This window comes from Oncorhynchus tshawytscha, linkage group LG24, assembly GCF_018296145.1.
Source record: "Oncorhynchus tshawytscha isolate Ot180627B linkage group LG24, Otsh_v2.0, whole genome shotgun sequence".
NCBI lineage: Eukaryota > Metazoa > Chordata > Actinopteri > Salmoniformes > Salmonidae > Oncorhynchus > Oncorhynchus tshawytscha.
In genome coordinates, this window is record NC_056452.1 from 479,723 (window position 1) to 503,007 (window position 23,285).

At 43.5% G+C, this 23,285-nt stretch overlaps 1 protein-coding gene across 7 annotated transcripts in view; it reads left to right on the plus strand.

Annotated features, from left to right (window-relative positions):
- Positions 1-23,285, plus strand: part of LOC112223893 (actin-binding LIM protein 1) — a 166,831-nt gene that overhangs the window by 127,372 nt on the left and 16,174 nt on the right. For 4 of the 7 annotated variants that reach the window (XM_024387209.1, XM_024387210.1, XM_024387207.2 and 1 more), the window contains exons 7-17: positions 631-718; positions 932-996; positions 3,067-3,144; positions 4,138-4,296; positions 4,709-4,753; positions 4,904-4,936; positions 5,074-5,200; positions 10,977-11,081; positions 11,485-11,532; positions 20,882-20,970; positions 21,860-21,974. In XM_024387209.1, the coding sequence (XP_024242977.1) occupies positions 631-718; positions 932-996; positions 3,067-3,144; positions 4,138-4,296; positions 4,709-4,753; positions 4,904-4,936; positions 5,074-5,200; positions 10,977-11,081; positions 11,485-11,532; positions 20,882-20,970; positions 21,860-21,974 (952 nt within the window). Of the gene's footprint in view, positions 1-630; positions 719-931; positions 997-3,066; positions 3,145-4,137; positions 4,297-4,708; positions 4,754-4,903; positions 4,937-5,073; positions 5,201-10,976; positions 11,082-11,484; positions 11,533-15,104; positions 15,314-20,881; positions 20,971-21,859; positions 21,975-23,285 lie in introns of those variants that run through there. The other 3 variants (XM_024387211.2, XM_024387208.2, XM_024387206.2) reach the window with 3 other exon arrangements.

Here is a 23,285-nt window from a genome sequence, read left to right on the forward strand (position 1 = left end):
GAATTTTGTGTAAACACATCGATACTAGAGTTTTGATTAGTGCGGTTTGTGTGTGTGTGTATGTGGAAGGTGGTCCTGATCCAACAGGGATGGTTAAAGACACATTTCCCAGGCCATAGCCCCATATCCGTGACACTTGTCTGTTAGAGTGCTGGTGAGTGGGAAGGGTGGTTGGTAAAGGCTGTTTGCTGCTCCATTTGGGTATTTATCTCTTCTGGTCAGTGTCCCGTTCCTAAATGCATTAGTGAAATGTCGCTGTGTATGCAAAGCACCTCATTATGCAGTTTCAGGGGAGGATACTTTTGACTTAAGTACTGTACAAAGGGAAGACCGCTCCTATATTTGAAGGCAGGTTGAATGATCATGCTAGACAGTGAACCCTTGGTAGTGTGCCTGGATTAATGGGTGAATGAAAGGTTGATTTAATCAGTTAACTGTATACAGTTTGTATACTACATTGATGTAATGTAAATGTCTCTTGACTGCTCTTGCGAAGAAATGTACATACACTGGACATTACACTAAACCATGCCCTGGATGTAATAGTGAGTCTGCATGGCCTCAGGTGGATCATATATTCCAGTTCTTAATGATATCTGTGTGTGTTTTGTGTGTGTGTGTTGTTTCCAGGCAGGGGACAAACACTACCATCCCAGCTGTGCACGATGCAGCAGGTGCAACCAGATGTTCACAGAAGGAGAAGAGATGTACCTGCAAGGTAAGTAGCTAAATGGGCTGACATTATGATTGAAGTATTTTAAGGGTTATTACAGTATAGCTGGGTTGGTTTAGGCTGGTCCCAGATCTGCTGTATAGCCAACTTTTATGTTTGAACATACATGTTGGCAAGATAGCACAAACATATCTGGGATCAGGTTAGGTTTGGATGTCTTTGTTCTCTAAGACCATCTGTCTCTGTTCTGTTCCACAGGATCAACCGTGTGGCACCCAGGCTGTAAGAACACAACCAGAACAGAGGAGCAACAGAGGGAACAGGTAGGAATCTATCTAGACATGAATGACCTCTTGTACCTTGACCTTGTTTGCATTGTTCAAGTGTCTCTTCTGTTGTCAGCCAGTCCCAATTTGCTCCCAATACCCCTTCCCATTGGACTTAAACCTTCGATGTGTGCAGATGTGTAAGTAATAAATCAAAACAAAGTTGATTGGTCGCTTACACAGATTTGTAGGTCTTATAGCAGGTCCAACGAAATGCTTATGTTACTAGCTCCAATAGTACAGTAGAATGTCTCGTAAATGCACAAATACAAAAAAAAATCAAAACAAAAAATCAAGAAATAACAATCCAAAGTAGATATATTAGAGTGAGCATGTTTGAGAATATACTGTAAATACGTGGTGGCTGTAGACAATATATCATTTTGAAAAGATAATGGTATGTACAGTAGTTGATACAGTATATTTAGGATGAGCTATGTCGAGAATACAGTATATACAGACAGAGTGAGTAAACAACAGTATATTAAATGAATGAGGTGACCAGCATTCAATGACTTTATACATGGGGCATTAGTCTCAATGTGCAGGACTGAGTACCAGACAGGTAGCCGGCTAGTTATGGTTGTTCAATAGTCTGATGGCCTGGTCATAAAAGCTGGGTGAACAGACCGTGGCTTGGGTGCCTGAGGTCTTTAATAAAGTTCTTATTGGCCTTCCTTCAACACTGAGTGTTGTAAATGACCTGGAGGGCAGGCAGCGTGCCCCCGGTGATGCACCACCCTCTGGAGAGCCATGTGGTTGATGGCGATGCAGTTTCCGTAACAGGCGGTGATGCAGCCCTACAGAAGAGTATGGTGGATGCTCCACCACTACACGGCCTATACCTACCCAGACCTCTCAGATCTGCAAAAATCTAAGAGTTGGGGCTAAAAGGAAGGGGTAAGGAGCAAACTGAAACTGGCTGTGTCTGTGTTACTGGTTTTTAGGCGGGAAAATGTATTTCTAGGCTGCACAGACACCTCCCCTTTAATCTTTGTCCGTCTTATGTCTACCTCTGTATGTAGTGTGTGTCCCTCACTCTGTAGTGGTTGTGTGCGTGTGAGCTGCAGGTTTGGGGTCAATTACATTTAATTTCAGTGAATTCATGAGGTATTGAATTAACTGAAATTCCAATTGAAAAGCATTGATATTTTTCTTTATTGGAATTAAAATGTCAGTTTATTTCCGGAATTGATTGAATTGAAATGGAATTGACCCCATCCCTGGTGAGCTGTGACTTGGACCGCTGAATGTGCCCCATCTAAGTCACGTTGGAGAGGAGGCACAGTACAGCCCCCTCTCTCAGACACACTCATGTGGAAAGAGTAAAGGCTAAAGACAAGGAAATATTTGAGAAGTCGACATAAAAATGGTTCAAATTATACATTAACTTTTGGGGATGCCCAATGTCTCTTGAGGATACCCGATTTGTTATGGGGGCACCCAGCCACCCCTGTAATTTGAGCCATGAAGATACATATCAAACAATATATAGTGATGGTTGTTTTCACCCTAAAACTCTTTACAAAGCCTCCATTTATAGTAACCATGTGGTTGTGAAAACATGATTCATGTCAATCAATACATGAATTCAGGACTGTTGTTTCCATCTGAAGTGCATTTCCCATGGGAATGCATGTGGTATTTACAATGTTAAGGATATTACTAAGTCACAATGCAAATGCCCTCATTCACTTTGCAAGAGGCAAATTAATTACATCATTGCAAGATAATGTGTTTGTATTTTATTTAAAGATTGAATCTACTTGTCATGTTACAATGTGGTGGAATTTCAAAAACAAAGTTAGGTGTTAAACTGTATTTTCTTTCTTGAACCTTAATTTATCCAGGCGAGTTAATTAAGAACAAGTTCTTTAAAATAACGGCCTGATGAATTCTTATTTCCCCCTCCTTTTGATGAAGCAGTGATTGAGTGACAAATTTCATTCCTCATTTGCAAATTGAGGCGAACACAATACTGTAGCAACTTTGATCCAACACCTATAAAACTCATCAAGAGGTTGTTGGGATGTTGTCTTGACTTCCTTTTCTGTTCTCCTCTTGCAGCCTTCAAGGTCGTCATCTGAGAGTATCTGTTCCAGACCTGGTTCAAGCATACATGGCTCACCAGGTCATACCATATATGTGAGTTCTGTCTACCACACAACTACACTCACACACATACTGGGCTGGATGTACTGCTTATATTTTTTATAGGCCACATCCCTAGGGAAGCTTAAGATAAATTGTCATTCCATGTGTAAACTTTGTCTAACATGCTGACAAGATCGCGTGTAGCATTGCACGCATGCTGTTTTTGTCCCCCCACACCAGACACCATCAGGACACGCAGGTTGAATTATTAAAACAAACTCTGAACCAATTATATTAATTTGGGGACAGGTTGAAAAGCAATAAACATTTATGGCAATTTAGCTAGTTAGCATGTTGTTGCTAGCTAATTTGTCCTGGGATATAAACATTGGGTTGTTATTTTACCAGAAAAGCACAGACTAATCCACAGAATAGTAATTGCTCCTCCTTCAGGCTTCTTCTTCTTCTTTGGACTTTAAAAGGTGCATTACCACAACCGACTGGAATGTCAACCTCAGTTCATCTTGCAATCACCCACATGGGTATATGCTCCTAAAAATCAATGAGGCTATGGCACGTGGGTAGGAGATGGGAGAGGCAGGACTTGCAGCGCATCGAGTGTCATAAATAGAACCAAGTTCTATTTTAACACCTGGCCACGCAGACGCTCGCGAACAGTATGACTGAATAACATGTATGTGTACATTTATTTTGCAATGCTCGCGCACGCGAAATGTCCGGTCTGGTCAGCATGTTAGTCGTAGACCTTATTCTTACCGATACATACATTTTCTGTTCAGCCTTACATCTAAAGTGGAAGGAGCCCTATGCTTATCAGACTCTCTTATAGTTCCTTTATAGACACTGACAACTGGGGTTGTTGTTTTTTTGCAACCCCAGTGGTCAGGGTCTATAGAGGAACTTTTTAGCTGCCCTAATACTGGCTAGTAGATGTGTGCTTTTAGTCATGTATAACCTCTCTCGCTCTGTCTCTATGTATGTATCGATCTGTCTATCTGTCTGTCTGTCTGTCTGTGTCCATAGGCAAAAGTAGACAATGAGATCCTTGAATACAGGGACCTAGCCGCCATTCCCAAAGTCAAAGCCATTTATGATATAGACCGCCCTGATCTGATTACCTACGAGCCTTTGTACACCTTGTCCCTTGACGAGAGGGAGGAGAGGAAGGAGAGTGTGGGAGAGGTAATTAGCATGCAACCATGCATGACCGTGTATGTGCTTGTGCATTACGCATCATGTTGAAATGAACAAGCCCTCATTCTGAAGTTGCAAGCTGTGCCGGGTAAGTATTGGTTTGAGAGAAAACAGCTGTGATGCATAAATTATATTATCCTAAATCATATCATTTTCTCCATCTCTCCCCCCCAGAGAGTCATGTGTCAGGCAATAAATATATCTGTTGTTGCAGGGTGGAAGGCAAACACTTTGTGTACATTTTGTATTTAGTAATAATAATACATTATAATTATACAGCACTTTTTCAAGGATCCAAAGTGTAGTGTTATTGTCACCCTCAGGTTCATGGCAAACTCACCCTTATAAAGGAAACCTATTATTGACACGAGAGTGCTCAGTAATTTTTCTGTGTCTACAGCTCCATACTACGAGAAGGGAGCGTTCCCCCATGCCAGATGACAAGGTAAGACAGCCACCAACTATTCTCATTGATGATAACATGGTGTTGGTGTGTGCTTAAAGTATGTTGTATGGCGTTTCTTTGCTTACAGTACGGTCAGGATTCTTAGCTAAGTTAGCTTGAAAAAAAGACACCGTTTTTTTTCTCTTTCAGTCCTCAAGAAACATGTCACCTACACCATCCGCTGTAGGTGGTACAACATTACACAGTAATACACTGTACATGTTTAGCTGCAAACGCTCAGATCGAATTACAAAGAAAGGAAGCTCTTGACTATGGGTTGATAGTGATTGACAGGTGATGTAACTGTGTTGTCCCTGTAGAGCTGCTATGACATAAGAGAACGCATCCTTCAGAGGTCTACCAGTCAGGGCTCCATCGGCTCACCTGTCTACAATCGTCATAGTTACACCCCGTTGTCACGCTCACCACAGCATTTTCACAGACCAGGTGAGAGGTGTGTGTGCGAACGCATCTTTGTGTGCGTGTGCGCATGCATGCATGTATGGTTTGTATTGTTAGTCTTTACAGGTTACACAGAAAAGTCATTTGAAAATCATTTAAAATAGTCTGAGATGTACAGTAGGCACTGCCTCAACACTCTTCCTTGACTATTTTAACAAGAACATAATACCACTTGTTCACATCTCACAGGAGTATCATTCATGCCTGTCACTCTTTCTTAACCCCACCTTAATCTTAACTCCCCACTGCAGCTCCTCTGTTGCTGTCCTCCTATATCTTTACTCTTCACTGACCACTCTGATAACACTTTATAATAACTGTCATGAATAAGCCATTATATTTATTTGTATTATTTTTATTTTATTTAACCTTTATTTAACTAGGCAAGTCATTTAAGAACAAATTATTTTTTACAATGACAGCCTACCATTATAAATGCTATAACATGGTGTATAATCTAATAATTAAATATTTATTATTGAAGTGGAACTGAGTGTTTTAACTCCTTTGCAGATTTGAAGCAAACAGACAATCATAACATCAGTCAAAAATATAAAATCCCCAGTTTATGTTAAAAAAAAAACAATTTTATAAGAAGTTTTAAAAATAGATTATATTTGAAAAGAAAATCCATGACGGAGAGTAATGCATGTTGGCAGAATAGATGGATGCAGTTCAATGCATGATTCATATTATTCACCAATACTTTTCTTGGTAGTCCAACAAATATTGCTATCAGGTTATAAATCACAGCTGTCCTGGTACATTGTTTGCTGCCTCTAGCCATTCGGGATACACTGTTTCAGTTTCAATGACTCAATATTTTGGACAAAATCTGACAAATGTAAAGAAGACTGGGAATGTCAATACAATCAAACTAGCAAGGGCAATTTTATTTTTATTTTTATTTCACCTTTATTTAACCAGGTAAACTAGATGAGAACAAGTTCTCATTTACAACTGCGAGCTGGCCAAGCAGAGTTACACATGGAATAAACAAGCGTACAGTCAATAACACAATAGGAAAAAAGAAAGTCTATATACAGCGTGTGCAAATGGCGTGAGGATGTAAGGCAATAAATAGGCCATAGTAGCGGAATAATTACAATTTAGCAAATTAATACTGGAGTGATAAATGAGCAGATGATGATGGGCAAGTAGAGATACTGGTCTGCAAAAGAGCAGAAAATTAAATAAAAAACAATATGGGGATGAGGTAGGTAGATTGGGTGAGATATTTACAGATGGACAATGTACAGCTGCAGAGATCGGTTACCTGCTCAGATAGCTGATGTTTAAAGTTAGTGAGGGAAATATAAGTCTCCAGCTTCAGCGATTTTTGCAATTAGTTCCAGTCACTGGCAGCAGAGAACTGGAAGGAAAGGCGGCCAAAGGAGGTGTTGGCTTTGAGGATGACCAGTGAGATATACCTGCTGGAGCGCGTGCTATGGGTGGGTGTTGTTATTGTGACCAGTGAGCTGAGATAAGGCGGAGCTTTACCTAGCATAGACTTATAGATGACCTGGAGCCAGTGGGTCTGGCGACGAATATGTAGCAAGGGCCAGCCGACTAGAGCATACAGGTCGCAGTGGTGGGTGGTATAAGGGGCTTTGGTAACAAAACGGATGGCACTGTGATAGACTGCATCCAGTTTGCTGAGTAGAGTATTGGAAGCTATTTTGTAGATGACATCGCCGAAGTCGAGGATCGGTAGGATAGTCAATTTTACTAGGGTAAGTTTGGCGGCATGAGTGAAGGAGGCTTTGTTGCAATGATCACAATAATGTGGCTAATAGGCTAGCTTTTATTTAGCAAGCTGAAAACACGGAGCCTTACGTTAGTTAGCTAGCTTCTGGGAGGATGTCATGTCATTGGACGAGTGGGTGAGTGCCCACCCCATATAGTTTTTTGTTGGCTACAGCTTGAGATGCAGGTGTCATTTGGTTAGCTAACAAGAAATGTGAATCACTTTGCTAGGTAGCTATGCTGAAATTGAACAACTGTTATCCACAGTTAGCATATCTCTTAATTGTCAGTCAAATGTATTTGGCATTGTTCAAATGGCAGGAAATTTCCCACCTAGTTGTCAAAATGTGGGTTGGGACAAGCATGCATTGGCAGGCAAGCTGCAGAAAGGCGAGCAGGCTGCTTTTCCCATCATTTATCGGCCTGCATGCCGAAAAGGTTTGAGAGGGTTTATCTACTGTTCCCTTGTTGGATTTGAGCGAATCTCACTCTTGCTAGCATTAGTTGTTGATCTTGCTGTTGTTGATGTGCATAGGTAACAGAGATAGATAGCCTACCTGTTCGTGGTTGTTTGATCAATAGGACTGTAAAGTTTCCAAATGTAAGAGGACTCCTGTGGTATTTACACATGGATTTCTGCAAATATGTATGTAACCCTCTCACCAGGCTCGAATTTGACTCTCACAATGTTACCTTACATAGAATATCTCAACCGCATGGGATGTTAGGTGAGAAGGACATCTCCAATAAGAATCCCTATTGTAAACTATCTAGGGTGATGACAACTTAGGGTATTAACTTCAGATTGAATGACTATAGATTTTTGTTATTGTATAAGGATATGCTTTCCTATGCATTAAATGAAATTTAAACAGGAAATGACTGCACCAAGGCAACATACATAAGGTTCAAGATGTGTGTTATTACATTTTCAAAGCACCACATCAAAATAAATAAAAATAATAAACGCCAATGAGTCGTGCACAACCCATTTCCAAATGATTTTGAGCTTACTTAACCCGTTGGCGCGCATTGGAGCTAAAAAAAAAATGACGACGCACAGAAAGTCCCAAAGCAACCTCTGTGGTTACTCACTACTCTTCCCTCAGCGAAGTATGGCAGTTCCGTGAAGGTTTCCTCACAAGATCCACAGCAAGCACAGCTATTAATGCAGACAGTACTCCTTCGCAGTAACCGTTACCCCATGGGAACATGGGATATCGGTGTCGCACAATGCTAGGCTAACCTCAAGGCTGCCAAATACCTCCACGATGAGACGGTAGCTTCAGTCTTTACTAAGTCTTTCTTAACAAAAATTATAACAACCCTCTTATAAAATAAATTCGGTATTTCCCTTCAAAACTCGGCAGGTATGAGTTTTGTTCTATTTTTATTGTCTTCATTTATAATTTTTCTTCACCAACGGTCATAATGTAATGCCCATCCTTTTCTCAACGTCTCCCTCCCTCTCTTTTTTTTCCCCAGGCCCTCCGTTAACCAGGTCCACTCCCATTGGCCACAGCTTATTAACAAGAGACCTCATTGGTCAAAACTTAAACTTAAAAGTAAACCAACCTATTCACTTATACATTACCAATTAATCATAACAAATAAACTAAATACTTGGTTCTAACAAAGGTATTACATGTATTTTGTGGCTTTTGGCAAATGCTTTCTTATTATCTAAAGTCACACTGTTGCTACTGCCTGTGAACACACAGCCCAGTTCAAAGTGAATGATGGCAGGCCCATGTGGGAAATGGCTTATTTGCATATAGGCCAACTGTAGCTCTGATTGGCTATGGTGCACCGGTCTGTGTGGTGCACAGACTATGGTGCACCGGTCTGAATCCGGTCCTGGACAAGACAGATGTTTTTATTAGCTTTTATTTACCGCAATGTCTGTTAATTGTCCAAACGCACATCTGCTTTCCCACTCTATATTGCTATCAAATTTTCACAAATGCCTTGCCTCTATGTCATTCTTAAACATTCTATGAAAGTATGAAAATGTGAAAAATGACCATGTAAGTGTTCGCCTGTAAAAGAAAATGTATAGGAAAATGTGTCATTCACATTGCTAAAATGCTGTCAGTTCCACTTTAAAGTAGAGATAATACCAATGTTTCCCTTATTCCTGATCCCCATCTCACTCAAATAATCCTTCCTCCTCGTTTGAAGTTTCTTCATTTCTAGTTTTGACATGATTCCGATTTTCTCCCTTTTCTCCTTCTTTTCTTCACCCTCTTTCACCTCACCTCCTCTCCCTCCCTAACTGTGGTGGTGTGTATCCACTGGCTCTGTCTCCTCTCTTACCTATCCTCTAACTCTTCCCTCCTACGGTCCTCCCTCCCTGCCTCCTTGTGTCTATCTGTGATGGTGTGTCTACCGACTGTCTCACTCCCTTTTCCCATCCACACCTCGGTCTTCCAACTCCCCTCCACATCATCTTAATGATGTCTCCCCAATGGCTCTGTCGCACCTGCCCTCCCTCTCCCCTGCAGAAGCTTTGACAGGCATGCAGAAGCTCTGCTCCGCCCTGTGTAGTAACAGTATGGGCTCCTCCAGCCATAGTGACTCCCGTCCCACCTCACCTTTCAGACACCACTCCTTTCCCCATAGCCAAGGTAAGACAGGGCCTTAGACCCCATCGTCCCGTCACTGTCCCCACTCCCCAGGCAAGCTATGTCACCTCATTCAAGTCTTACTGCCTCAGACTCTATGGCTTAACTCATGTTCCTACCCTCATCTCCAGCCCCTGTATACTGTAGCCATGCACATTTGATGTAAAACGGCTGTCAGAAGCTGAGTAACCTGGTCCAAAATCTGTTTGTGCTTTTCTTGCCAACTGACCATAGGCTGGCAAGGAGATCTGGGACCAAGCTAGAGACGTCTCATCTGCTGTCAAAGTCATAAGATGACACAGACATGCAGCCCAGCTCACTTACACCAACCAAGTGTCCAGAGACCTTTACTGGACCTCTGGACATTTTGGTTCATGTCATATTTTATTTTTGTTCTGAGTGTTTGTATTTGGCAGTGGTGATGGCCATGTATGCACTTAAATGTTACCCAAGTCACATTACTGGCATTCTGCCTGTTTAATGATCAATGTCCATTATGTCTGGCTGCATGCTATTGATAGGTCTTGTATTACCTCATGGATACAGGATGTAACTAGGTCTGTCATTACATTTCATCAGCCGGTGATTGTCATGCAAATAACTGCCAGTCTCACTGTATTTAAAAAATAATAATTTTTTAGTTGTACCTTTATTTAACTAGGCAAGTCAGTTAAGAACAAATTCCTATTTACAATGACAGCCTAACGGGGAACAGCGGGTTAACTGCATTTTTCAGAGGCAGAATTACATATTTTTACCATGTCAGCTCTGGGATTCGATCCAGCAACCTTTCGGTTACTGGCCCAACACTCTAACCACTAGGCTACCTGCCGTGGATACACTAGGCTATGGTAATTGACCATTAATTAACATAAACACATTTAGCATCTCCTGGCTTCCATGCAAGCCAGTGATGCGGACTTTGGTAATAAAATCCCTTGAGCCTTATTGCTTATATAGCGCTGAGTACCAGGCCATTAGCGACTTGCAGTTAGAAAGTTTGGTAGGCTACTAATGACCATCAGCGGCATCAGAGCGCAGATTTGGAGAAGCCTAGCTACCATGACTAAATGGTCACATGGAATTTGACTGTCGTCATGACTCGTGACCACCGATGTGGCAGTAATACCGTAACAGCTCTAGATGTAACTGAGCTCCATAGTGTGACTAACTGATTTGCTAACACAGGATTATTCAATAATTCTCAAAATTAGATGACTCTTTCAATCTCCTTGCGTCCATTTTTATGCTTTATCCTAATCTCACATGCCAGACTTTACAGCTATATGCAATAGTCCCTCGTCTGGCTCTGCGAGATTAGCTTTTTCCAAACTTATGTTTTCCGTATCATTGCCCTGCTTATGTTTTGTTCTTGGTTCTTCTCATTGGAGGCACTGATCCACATAGCGGGCGGAGCTCCCCTATACCCCAAAGGCCAGACAGCCGGCCTGTCACTCCGCCTCTCTCTCTGACCCCTAAACATTTCCACCTCCCAGGTAGGAGACACACGGAGCGCACCCTGTCACTGCTACTGGTCACATGAGATCTTTTATATCTTTCTGTTATCGCTCTCTCACCACTTCTGTCTACCACTTTTTCCATTTCAATAATGCTTTTGATTCATTCCATTAAAGGATGCTGGCACTTAGTGTGCTCTTTTCACCAGACACATCACGAATATAAGACTCTCTGTATAAAATAATAATTGATTTGAATGTAAATTTTAATTTAAATGCTGATGTTTATTGGTTTACAGTGTGTGATTGTGAAGACACCCTCCCTCTGTGGTATTTTTCATTGGTCATTTCACAATGCCCTCTGTGTCACAGGAAAAGTGTTTGATACGTATACATGAAATGCAAAAGACTGAGTTTTGTCTTTCTCCCTGTATCCTTTCAGATCAGGGGATCAACATTTACAGGAAACCACCCATCTACAAACAACACGGTACATTCACTCTCCCCGACCTGGTTTCACCAGCATTAACAGCATCATTATTGTTATGAATACTTATACTGATACTATTATTCCCAAATAGTGTCATGAGCCTCATCGGCTATAACAAATCGATAAGCTTAGCTTATTGATGCGCGGGTTGACTCATAACCCTCAGTCCCCGCGGTTATATCTGCGGGGCGGGTTTAGGGTCATTAAATACTGTGTGGATCAGCTGTTTGTTCACCCGCCCGCAACCCGACTATATTCGATAAAGTTAAAATCTGAGGCCCACACCTGACCCTTACCCGCTAATATGGAAAATGTGGCTAAATGTAGGCTAAAAGCTGAGGGTATCAACCACATAAAATATGTATCTAAGCCAAACTGAAAATTTATCAAAAACACGTTGGGTCATTTTAACAGCTTTGACTTTCCTTAAAACTGTTCAAACTGTTGTAATTTGGAAATGTAGAACGAAAGATCTTTCCCATTTTTATTTTTTTTGTGCATTTTCTCTTCAGTCCCTATAAACATCTTTGCTGAGATGAAAGAGAAAACAAACTTTACCGATGTCAACTAGATTGAAGCATTCATTCTAGTGATTTTTGACATAGGGTTTATTTAGTCTTCTAGGGCAAAAACTAATGACCGAAGAGAAGCTGCATGTATCTAATTATAGACAAGTTGACTAACAAATAGCCAACCAAAATGTTTGAAATTATAAGCAGAAACATGGGCCTATCTAAAAATGCCTGTCAAAAAAAAGTAGACATCTTTGACTGTACAATGCATTTTCTATATTTACGGGTTAGGGTCGGGTGCAGGCCTCAGATTTTCACTATCATATATAGTCGGGCGGTTGCGAATGTGTTATTAACAATTTGCGGGTGTTTGTGGGTGAACAAACACCTGACCCGCACATCATTATTAGCTATACAAAGCAGCACCTAACCTTTTAAAGGTGTAGGGTCCTTTCAATTATGGTTTATTTGTTTGGATTGAAATCGTGTGATCACCACGTTGGTCTCTGATTGTACACCACCTTACTGTAACCACCTCCAATGTCAATGTGTCAATACTGTTTGAAGTCTCTCTTCTGAGCATCTAACGCTTAAGCAAAATATCAAGGCATGTGAGCCTACAGCATATACAAAAATCTAAAAAGAAGTTTCAGGATGGCAACTTAATTCCCTTCAATAATGCTTAATTCTGACATGTTTTGAAGCCTGCTCCTTCCCCACTAGTGGTGCATTGACGAATGAGTATGCTTCGAAACACGTCACTAATAAATATTTAATGGAAATAAGGTCTAGATTTGATCAGATCCGCGCTAGCCGACCTCTGCATGGAGGTTGTTTTAATCTTGACTGAGGTGGAACTGCGTTAGAGCTGTCAAATCAACAAACGGCTCCTTGCGTTACCTTATCATGGACACTGCCATTGGATACAGCGAAACCACATCCAACTTTATTTCAGACAAATCCCACGCAGCCGTGTTACAAGTTCAAATACTTAAATGCGTGATCTTCTATTGTCTACACCTCGATTACACTGATAAGTTATAAATCCCCCCCATCCAAATTAACATGGAAACATGCATTAACCTATCATTATTTCTATCATCAATAAGAGCCTACACTTTATATTGCCGTTTAGAACTTCTAACGCAGTAGGGATAATAAGGAAGGGAGTGGTTGTGACACACAAGAGTAGCCGCTCACCAACACCGCCAAAACATCCGCAATTCGGATGTCGTCCAACACGGGTTAACGCTCAATCTGATTGCATCGAGGCCTAAGTTGCCATCCTGAACCATCTTTCAAGATTTCATTGTAACATTGAACTCCTAGGACGGAGCACCCCTGCAGCGGTGCACACAACAACTATCTACAGTGCATTTGGAAAGTATTCAGACCCCTTGACTTTAATACATTTTTGGAAATGTATTAAAAATAAAAATCAGAAATACATTATTTACATAATTATTCAGACACTTTGCTATGAAATTTGAAATTGAGCGCAAGTGCATCTTGTTTCCATTGATCATCCTTGAGATGTTTCTACAACTTGATTGGAGTCCACCGGTGATAAATTAAATTGATTGGGCATGATTTGGAAAGGCACACACCTGTCTATATAAAGCCCCACAGTTGACAGTGCATGTCAGAGCAAAAACAAAGCTATGAGGTCGAAGGAATTGTCCGTAGAGCTCAGAGACAGAATTGTGTTGAGGCACAGACCAAAAAATGTCTGCAGCATTGAAGGTACCCAAGAACACAGTGTCCTCCATCATTCTTAAATGGAAGAAATTTGGAATCACCAAGACTCTTCCAAGAGCTGGCCTCCCAGCCCAACTGAGCAATCTGGGGAGAAGGGCCTTAGTCAGGGAAGAACCCGACGGTCACTCTGATAGCGCTCCAGAGTTCCTCTGTGGAGATGGGAGAAGAACAACCTTCCAGAAGAACAACCATCTCTGCAGCACTCCACCAATCAGGCCCAATCAGACCCAATCAGGGGCCAGACAGAAGCCACTCCTCAGTAAAGGGCACATGACAGCCCGCTTGGAGTTTGCCAAAAGTTACCTAAATGACTCTCAGAACATGAGAAACAAAATTCTCTGGTCTGATGAAACCAAGATTGAACTCTTTGGCCTGAATGCCAAGCTTCACGTCTGGAGGAAACCTGTCACCATCCCTATGGTGAAGCATTGTGGTGGCATCATCATGCTGTGGGGATGTTTTTCAGCGGCAGGGACTGGGAGAATATTCAGGATCGAGGGAAAGATGAACGGAGAAAAGTACAGAGAGATCCTTGATGAAAACCTGCTCCAGAGCGCTCAGGACAGCAGACAGGGGCGAATGTTCACCTTCCAACAGGAGAACGACCCTGAGCACACAGCCAAGACAATGCAGGAGTGTCTTTGGTACAAGTCTCTGAATGTGCTTGAGTGGCCCAGCCAGAGCCTGGACTTGAACCTGATCTAACATCACTGGAGAGACCTGAAAGTAGCTGTGCAACAAAGCTCCCCATCCAATCTTACAGAGTTTGAGAGGATCTGCAGAGAAGAATTAGAGAAACTCCCCAAATACAGGTGTGTCAAGCTTATAGCGTCATATCCAAGATGACTCGAGGCTGTAATCGCTGTCAAAGGTGCTTCAACAAAGTACTGAATAAAGGGTCTGAATACTTATGTAAATGTGTTGTATTTTATTTATTTTTTATAAAAAAACAGCTAATTGTATAAAAAACAGTTTTTGCTTTGTCATTAAGGGGTATTGTGTGTAGATTGATGAGGGGGGAAAACAATTTAATCAATTTTAGAATAAGGCTGTAATGTAACAAAATGTGGAAAAAGTCAAGAGGTCTGACTACTTTACGAATGCACTGTATATAATCTATGTACAATTAGGTACAAGCGTAAGTGTAAGGTGTAGGTGTAAGTGTAAGGTTGCGGGATTACTTTGATCTTTACCGTGTAGAGATTGTCACACAACATTTCAGACAGATGTTGAAATGTTCAGCTGTGTTTCAAAGGACTTACTCAGACACTGATAGTCCAGTTCCCCTGGTTTCCAACCTAGATTCACCTGCACCAAAAAGAAAGTCTGCTGATGAAATCATCAGATCCGCTACGTTTCCTGCTGCCCATGTCCCCCCTCTGGATGACACGTCACCGAGCAAGAGCGACCACTGGTCCCCCTGCGCTCTCTCCCTGGCCCTGGTTGCCTTAGGTACAGTAGGCTCCCTATGAGCATGCTTGCACTGCCCTACCTCCCACCCCTTAGAGGCTCACTACCCCCTAGACATTTGTGGAGAACCAAGAGGATTTGATAGGTTTGAGCAATATCCCAATAGCTCACTCTGATAGACTAGGTATAATTTCTGCCATATTCTCTCAGATTTCAACAAGTGTCTAGGATGTAGTGGTTGGGGTTCTTTATGAATAGGGCAGAATATCACTTTTATGCACTTGTAGCTTAACCCCACCACTAAGTTTTATTGCATCCCTGCTCTCACTAGAATTTGACTCTGGAACACAGACTTTTACAATTATTTTTGCTGATGCTGAATAGTGTCTCCTTGAAAGGCTGTTGTTGTTGGCGTCATGTCACTTTTTGCTTACCAGTTTTACTTTCGTTTACAGCTACCTATACAATCAATCAATTGATTCATATACAGGTAATTACCAAAATAATGGAACCACTTTTAGTTTATTGATAACAGGTGCTTCAACACAGGTGTGGTTCCTGAGTTAATTAAGGAATTAACATCCCATCATGCTTAGGGTCATGTATAAAATGCCCAGTTGCACATTATAATTTTAGTATTTTCTGTTGTTGAAAGGGCTGTGTGTGTCTCAGTCACCAGATCTCAAGCCAATTGAATACTTATGGTCAATTCTGGAGCGGCGCCTGCGTTTTCCACCACCATCAACCAAACACCAAATGATGGAATTTCTCATGGAAAAATGGTGTAGCATCCCTCCAATAGAGTTCCTGACACTTGTAGAATCGATGCTAAGGCGCATTACAGCTGTTCTGGCGGCTCGTGGTGGCCCAACGCCCTATTAAGACACTTTATATTGGTGTTTCCTTTATTTTGACTGTTACCTGTCTCTACACCATTCACAAATTACTTGGACAGAGCTACTGTAACTGAGACTGGTCTCAAACTGACCTGTTTTCCTACACTGTTTTTCTGTGTATTAAACTAATAGTAGAAAGTTCATCTTGTGAAGACTGTTGTAATGTCTCCATTAACATTCAGTGCAGCTGAGTAGTTGTACTGCCCTGGTGTTGTCTATGTCTAGTCAACTATGTCTCTCATTTGTGTTCTCCCACACTCCTGTTCTTCAATCCCACTGAAATGGCTGGAATGATAAATCCTACAGTACTTTTGTAAATCCATTTTAAAATCCTGGACAGTACTTTTGTGAATGTGATGACCACAGATGGAAGCATTCTATTACGCATTCTGTTATAGTTTTGGACAGTCTCATTTTACTGTTTCTAGCACTGCTCCTTGGTCAAGATGTCCGTAGTTCACACACAGTGATAAGTCTCACGCCCTGATCTGTTTCACCTGTCCTTGTGATTGTCTCCACCCCTCCAGGTGTCGCTGACTTTCCATAGTGTATTTATCCCTGTGTTTCCTGTCTCTCTGTGCCAGTTCCTCTTGTATGTTTCCAAGTCAACCAGCGGTTTTCCCGGTCTCCTGCTTTTTGCATTCTCCTTTTTCTAGTCCTCCCAGTTTTGACCCTTGCCCGTTTCTGGACTTTGTACCCACCTGCCTGACCTTTCTGCCTGCCTTGACCCTGAGCCTGTCTGCCACTCTGTACCTCCTGGATTCTGATCTGGTTTTGACCTTTTGCCTGTCCACGACCATTCTCTTGCCTACCCCTTTGGATGAATAAACATTGTAAGACTCCAACCATCTGCCTCCTGAGTCTGCATCTGGGTCTCACCTTGTGCCTTGATAGTAGGAACTGGCCATGACAGACCCAGCAGACTTGGACCAGCTCTGCCACGCGGTCTACCTGCAGGAAGTCACCATTAGGAGACATGAGGAGTTGGTACAGGGCCTTTTGGAAGGGCTCAGGTCCTTGACGGTACGCCATGACCATGGGTTAAAGGCTATTATGGAGCAAATCGGGGAGTTAGCTCAGAGGTTGCCTGTCAACTCTGGAAAAACCAAAATCACCCAGTAATTTTTCCCTTATCTGTAGTGAGTTTGTACAGCCTATCCCGTCTCCCCGAGAACCCTGCTTACCACCTCCGGAGCGATATTCAGGGAATCTTAGTACCTACCGGGGTTTTCTATTTCAGTGCTCGCTTATTTTTGTGCTACAGCCATCTTTGTTTCCTTCAGACAGATCAAAGATGGTGTATATTATTACGCTAATGTCGGGAAGGGCGCTCTTCTGGGATATGGCAGTTTGGGAGCAACAATCTGCCATTTGTGGTCATCTGGAGGAATTTATGGCAGAAGTGAGAAAGGTATTTGAATCTCCCGTTTCTGGGAGAACGACAGCCAGTACGCGGTTGATTTTCGCATTTTGGCCGCCAAGAGGCCCTGGAATCCGGAGTCTCTTTTCGATACTTTTTTGCACGGATTATCTGAGGTAAAGGATGAGGTAGCTGCTCGGGAATTGCAGATGGATCTTGACACCTAAGGGAACGCAAGAGTGAGAGGAGGTCTGGTCTCGGGCACACTCGTGCACCCGCTATAGCGTGTTCACCTCCAAGGGAATCCTCTTCCGAGAGGATTCGAAGCCACCCGAGACCTCTCGTGGATCTACGATGGGTGAGTTGGATACTCCTGAGCCTATGCAGTTGGTAAGAGCTAGGTTATCATTTGGGGAACGCTCACGGAGGATGAACAGTAACTGTTGTCTGTACTGTGGAGGGGCAGGACATTTTATAGCTACCCTATTAGGAAACCCTTGTCTCTAATGGGTACCAGCACCATGGTGAGTCAGACTGGGATTTCCCTAATTCCCATCACCTGCACACCTTTTTTTGTGCTTGTACTGTGGGGAGACCAATCTAAGTCTCTGAGTGCTCATTGACTCTGGGGCTGATGGAAGTTTTATGGATGCCACTATTGCTTCGGAGCATGGTATTCCCACTCAGCCTCTCTCTGTTCACATGGATGCTAGTGCACTCAATGATTTGCTTCATTGATAAATTACATGCTTAACCAGGTTGTGTTTGTGTACCTTGACGACGTCCTGTTTTTTTCCCCAATCCGCAGAGGAACATGTTCATGTCAGACAGGTCCGTCAGTGCCTCCTGGAGAACCAACTGTTCATGAAAGCCGAGAAATGTGAGTTCCACCGCTCGTCAATCACCTTTCTGGGATATGTCATTGATGAGGGAAATGTTCAGACGGATCCTGGAAAGGTGAAAGCAGTGGTGGATTGGCCTCACCCAACTTCCAGGGTGCAGTTGCAACGGTTTCTTGGTTTTGCAGACTTCTACTGCCGTTTCATTCGAGACTATAGCACCCTGGCGGCCCCCCTCTCGGCACTCACCTCTCCCAAGGTTCCGTTTAAATGTTCTCCAGCTGTCGACAAAGCCTTTGTGGATCTGAAGCATCGGTTCACAACAGCACCCATCCACATCCATCCGGAACCCTCGCTTAAATTTGTGGTGGAAGTGGATGCTTCAGAAGTTGGAGTGGGGGCCATCCTGTCCCAGCAATCTGCCCAGGACCAGAAGCTTCATCCCTGTACCTTCCTGTCCCATTGTCTCAATCCTGCTGAAAGGAACTACGATGTTGGCAACCATGAACCCCTGGCCGTGAAGATGGCGTTGGAAGAGTCGAGGCACTGGCTGGAAGGAGCAGAACAGCCATTCCTGGTCTGGACCGACCATAAAAACCTGGAATATCTCCATACAGACAAGCGCCTCAACTCCAGGCAGGCCCGGTGGCCCTCATGTTCAGCAGATTTAACTTCACCATTTCCTACCATTCAGGGTCAAAGAATGTGAAGCCTGAAGCCCTCTCCCGCTTATACAGTTCCTCTGCCACACCCTTGACCTCTGAAACCATTCTCCCTACCTCATGCTTTGCTGCCACTGGATTGGGGTAGTGAGAACCTGGTCCGCGAGGCACAACGCTCCTAGCCTGGACCTGAAGGGGGCCCGGCAAACCGGCTATTTGTCCATAATCCAATCCGGTCCTGGAATGGGCTCATTCCTTCAGGCTGACCTGTCATCCAGAGTCCTGTCGTACACTAGCTTTCCTTTGACAATGCTTCTGGTGGCCCACAATGGTTCCTGACATCTCTGCCTTCATTGCCGCATGCCCAGTGTGTGCTCAAAACAAGACTCCACGGCAAGCTCCTTCTGGCCTCCTGCAGCCACTACTATTCCCTAATCACCAAGGCTGCCCATTTCATCCCTCTCCCCAAACTACCTTCTGCCAAGGAGATGGCTCAGCTTATGGTGCAGCATGTCTTCCGGATCCATGGACTCCCGGTAGACATGGTCTCTGATCGGGGTTCTCGTCTCAGCTCTAGAAGGCATTCTGCATCCTTATTGGGTCATCGGCCAGCCTGTCATCCAGATTCCATCCCCAACCAATGGTCAGTCGGAGTGAGCCAACCAAGCCCTGGAAACCACACTTAGATGCCTAGTCTCAACCAATCCCACTACCTGGAGCCAACTAGTCTGGGTGGTGTATGCCCGGAACACCCTTCGCTGTTCTGCCACGGGACTCTGCCCTTCCGAGTGCTCCATGGGGTATCAGCCTCCATTCTTCCCGGAACAAGAGCAGGAGGTCAGCGTACCCCTGGCCCAGATGTTTGTCCGACACTGTCTACGTACCTGGAGAAGAGCCAGGGCGGCAATTCTCAAGACCAACTCCAGGTATCGTCGACAAGCGCACCGTCGCCGGACCCCAGCTCCCCGCTACCGCATTGGTCAGAGGGTATGGCTTTCCACTTGGAACCTGCCCCTGCGGGTAGAGTCCTGCAAATTGTCTCCCCGGTTCATTGGTCCTTTTCCCATCTCCAGAGTCGTGAGTTCCACTGCTGTCCGTCTTGTTACCCCTTACCCTCCGTATCCACCCTACCTTCCATTTGTCCAGAATTAAGCCTGTGTCTCACTGTCCTTTGTCTTCTGTTTCCAGGCCCATCCCGCCCCCCTGGGTAATCGATGGCCAGCCAGTGTATACGGTGAGACGCCTCCTGAAGGTTCGACCTCGGGGCAGGGGTTTCCAGTACCTGGTTGACTGGGAGGGTTATGGCCTGGAGGAGAGGTGCTGGGTTCCTGCTAAAGAGATCTTGGACCCGGCCCTCATCGCCGATTTCCACCGCCAACACCCCGGTCAGCCAGGTATGCGCCCAGGTAGGAGGCGTCCCTGGGGGGAGTGGGGTGTCCCTCCCTGATCTGTTTCACCTGTCCTTGTGATTGTCTTCACCCCCACCAGGTGTCGCAGATTTTTCCTAGTATATTTATCCCTGTGTTTCCTGTCTCTCTGTGCCAGTTCCTCTTGTATGTTTCCAAGTCAACCAGTGGATTTCCTGTTCTCCTGCTTTTTGCATTCTCCTTTTTCTAGTCCTCCCGGTTTTGACCCTTGCCTGTGTCTGGACTTTGTACCCGCCTGCCTGACCTTTCTGCCTGTCTGCCACTCTGTACCTCCTGGATTCTGATCTGGTTTTGACCTTTTGCCTGTCCACGACCATTCTCTTGCCTACCCCTTTGGATTAATAAAGATTGTAAGACTCCAACCATCTGCCTCCTGAGTCTGCATCTGTGTCTCACCTTGTGCCTTGATAGATATGGACCTGTGTGTCAGTGTTTCTGCATGTTTTTCTGTTGGCTTATTCGTGGGTTGTGTATGCTACTCCTAGGATCAGAAGGAGGAAGGAGATGGTCTAGGGAAGAGGAGGAAGAGGAGGCCCTGAAGAGAAAGCAGCTCCAGGAGGAGCATATCAACAAGGTTAGAGAAGGCACATTAATAACCTGTTCCCACAAACACACACTGGCCCAGATAGGCAGCTCTGCCCTACTATTGTACAGTATGTTTGAAAAACGTATTTCCTGCAGGTATAATGCTTCGAAGCATGATCAAGCCTTCATACTGTCTCATAATAATGTTTACACTAAGTTATGTTTCAACATTTTAACTGACTCAAAATATCTGGTGTTTAGTAAGGATCATTATGAGTCCTGCTCAGGACAAGTGTTACAGTGCGTTATAACTTGATCATAATGCATTATACCTACAGGCTTTAAAAAGGCACTGATCACGCCGTTTGGCATGTGTATTTTTCTGTTGCTCATTTGAAAATCGAGATTCCGGTCTTGGGGGTGTGTTTCCTGACCGATTCCGCATTTGGTTAATGATTTTTCTCCCCCATGAGGCACTGTAGACGCAGAAGCTTATTTCACTTACTCAAAATCCACAGAATGGACATCTAACTAAGGTGTTTGGTGCAGTATTTCTCAAGTAGAAAATGTGCAATGTGTTGTCTTATGTAAACAAAGTCAGGCTGCTGGGCAAGTCTGTCTCTCTATCTATGCTATTGGATAGAGAGCAATCACCGCAGCTGTTCACCCCATCTTAGTGGGCAAATATAAATGTATGTCAATTCAAAACCCAACCTTCATTTACCCGTTGTGTCACACGGATGTTCCAAACTCCGTTTTAGACAAGACTGACTATGACCCAAATTATCCTATTTACACTTTATTACATTGTACATACTAGAATAACTGTTTCTGACTCATATTGATGCCACATAGGCTGTTTTCAAAAGGATTCATTGCTTTTTATAGACAGTTTCTCTTTAAGTTACATTTTACCATAATGTTCTGTGGGTCCACAGATCCAGTCTGGTTTGGGGAAGCTGATAATGAAGGAGGAGAATGAGAAGGAGCAGATCAGGGAACGCAGCCAATCAGCTCAGCGCTATGATCCCCAGCAGACAAACTGTGATGGAGGTATGTTCTAACCAACCTCACCATATAGTAATTAGCACATTGTTTAGAAGAACCACATCAAAGGAGCTGTAAATTATGGTTGTGTTCATTAGGCACCAAATTGAAGAAAGCGATCAGAAGCAAATTGAAATAGTACCTCTATATATAGAGTAGAGTCTTTATTATCCATGAGGTGCAATTAATTTTGCAGCACGTAGTTAACAAAACACAATGAGCACATAACGATACATTTACACAAAAACAAAACCAGTATATACAGCAATCTGTACACAGCACACGATACAGTTTGCTTGTGGAAGCTGACAGCAGCTGGGATGACAGTTTAGACCTGTTCGTTTTAAACTTAGGCAGCCTGTATCTGCCCTCTGAGGGAAGCATTGTAAATTCATCATATAAGGGATGCTGGGAGTCTCTCCGAATGGATTGCACCTTGAGTCTGACTTGTGCCTAACATGCTGACCATACCGCCCGCGTTAATAAGTTTGCGCAATTCAACGAGTGTCTGCGTAGCCAGGCACTAAAATAGAACCTTGTGCATTTCGGGTAAAATAACAACAAGCTAGCTAGCTAAATGTCCATGAATGTTTCAACCTGTCCCCAAATTAATATAGTTGGTTCAGAGTTTATTCATACCAATGATGCTGCTACTTTATTTCACAACACCACTTCCTGTCATTGTCTTCCTCCTCTTCATCTGAAGAGGAGAGGCGAGAAGGATCGGAAGACCAAAATGCGGCGTGGTTTGTGTTCATCTTGAATTTTAATAAAGAAAACACTGAACACTGAAACACACTACACAAAAACAATAAACGAAATAACGACCGTGAAGCTAATAAGAACTGTGCTGACACAAGCAATCAACATAGACAATCACCCACAAACAAACAGTGAAACCCAGGCTACCTAAGTATGATTCTCAATCAGAGACAACTAATGACACCTGCCTCTGATTGAGAACCATACTAGGCCGAAACATACAAATCCCAAAATCATAGAAAAACAAACATAGACTGCCCACCCCAACTCACGCCCTGACCATACTAAATAATGACAAAACAACGGAAATAAAGGTCAGAACGTGACAGTACTCCCCCCCCTCCCCCAAAAGGTGCGGACTCAAAACAACCTATAGGGGAGGGTCTGGGTGGGCGTCTGTCCGTGGTGGCGGCTCTGGCGCGGGACGTGGACCCCACTTCACCACAGTCTTTTTTCCGCCTCACTGTCCTCCTCCATGGCCTCCTGAACACGGCGACCCTTCTAAATGGCCCCACTGGACTGGGGGGGCAGCTCGGGACAGAGGGATAGATTGGG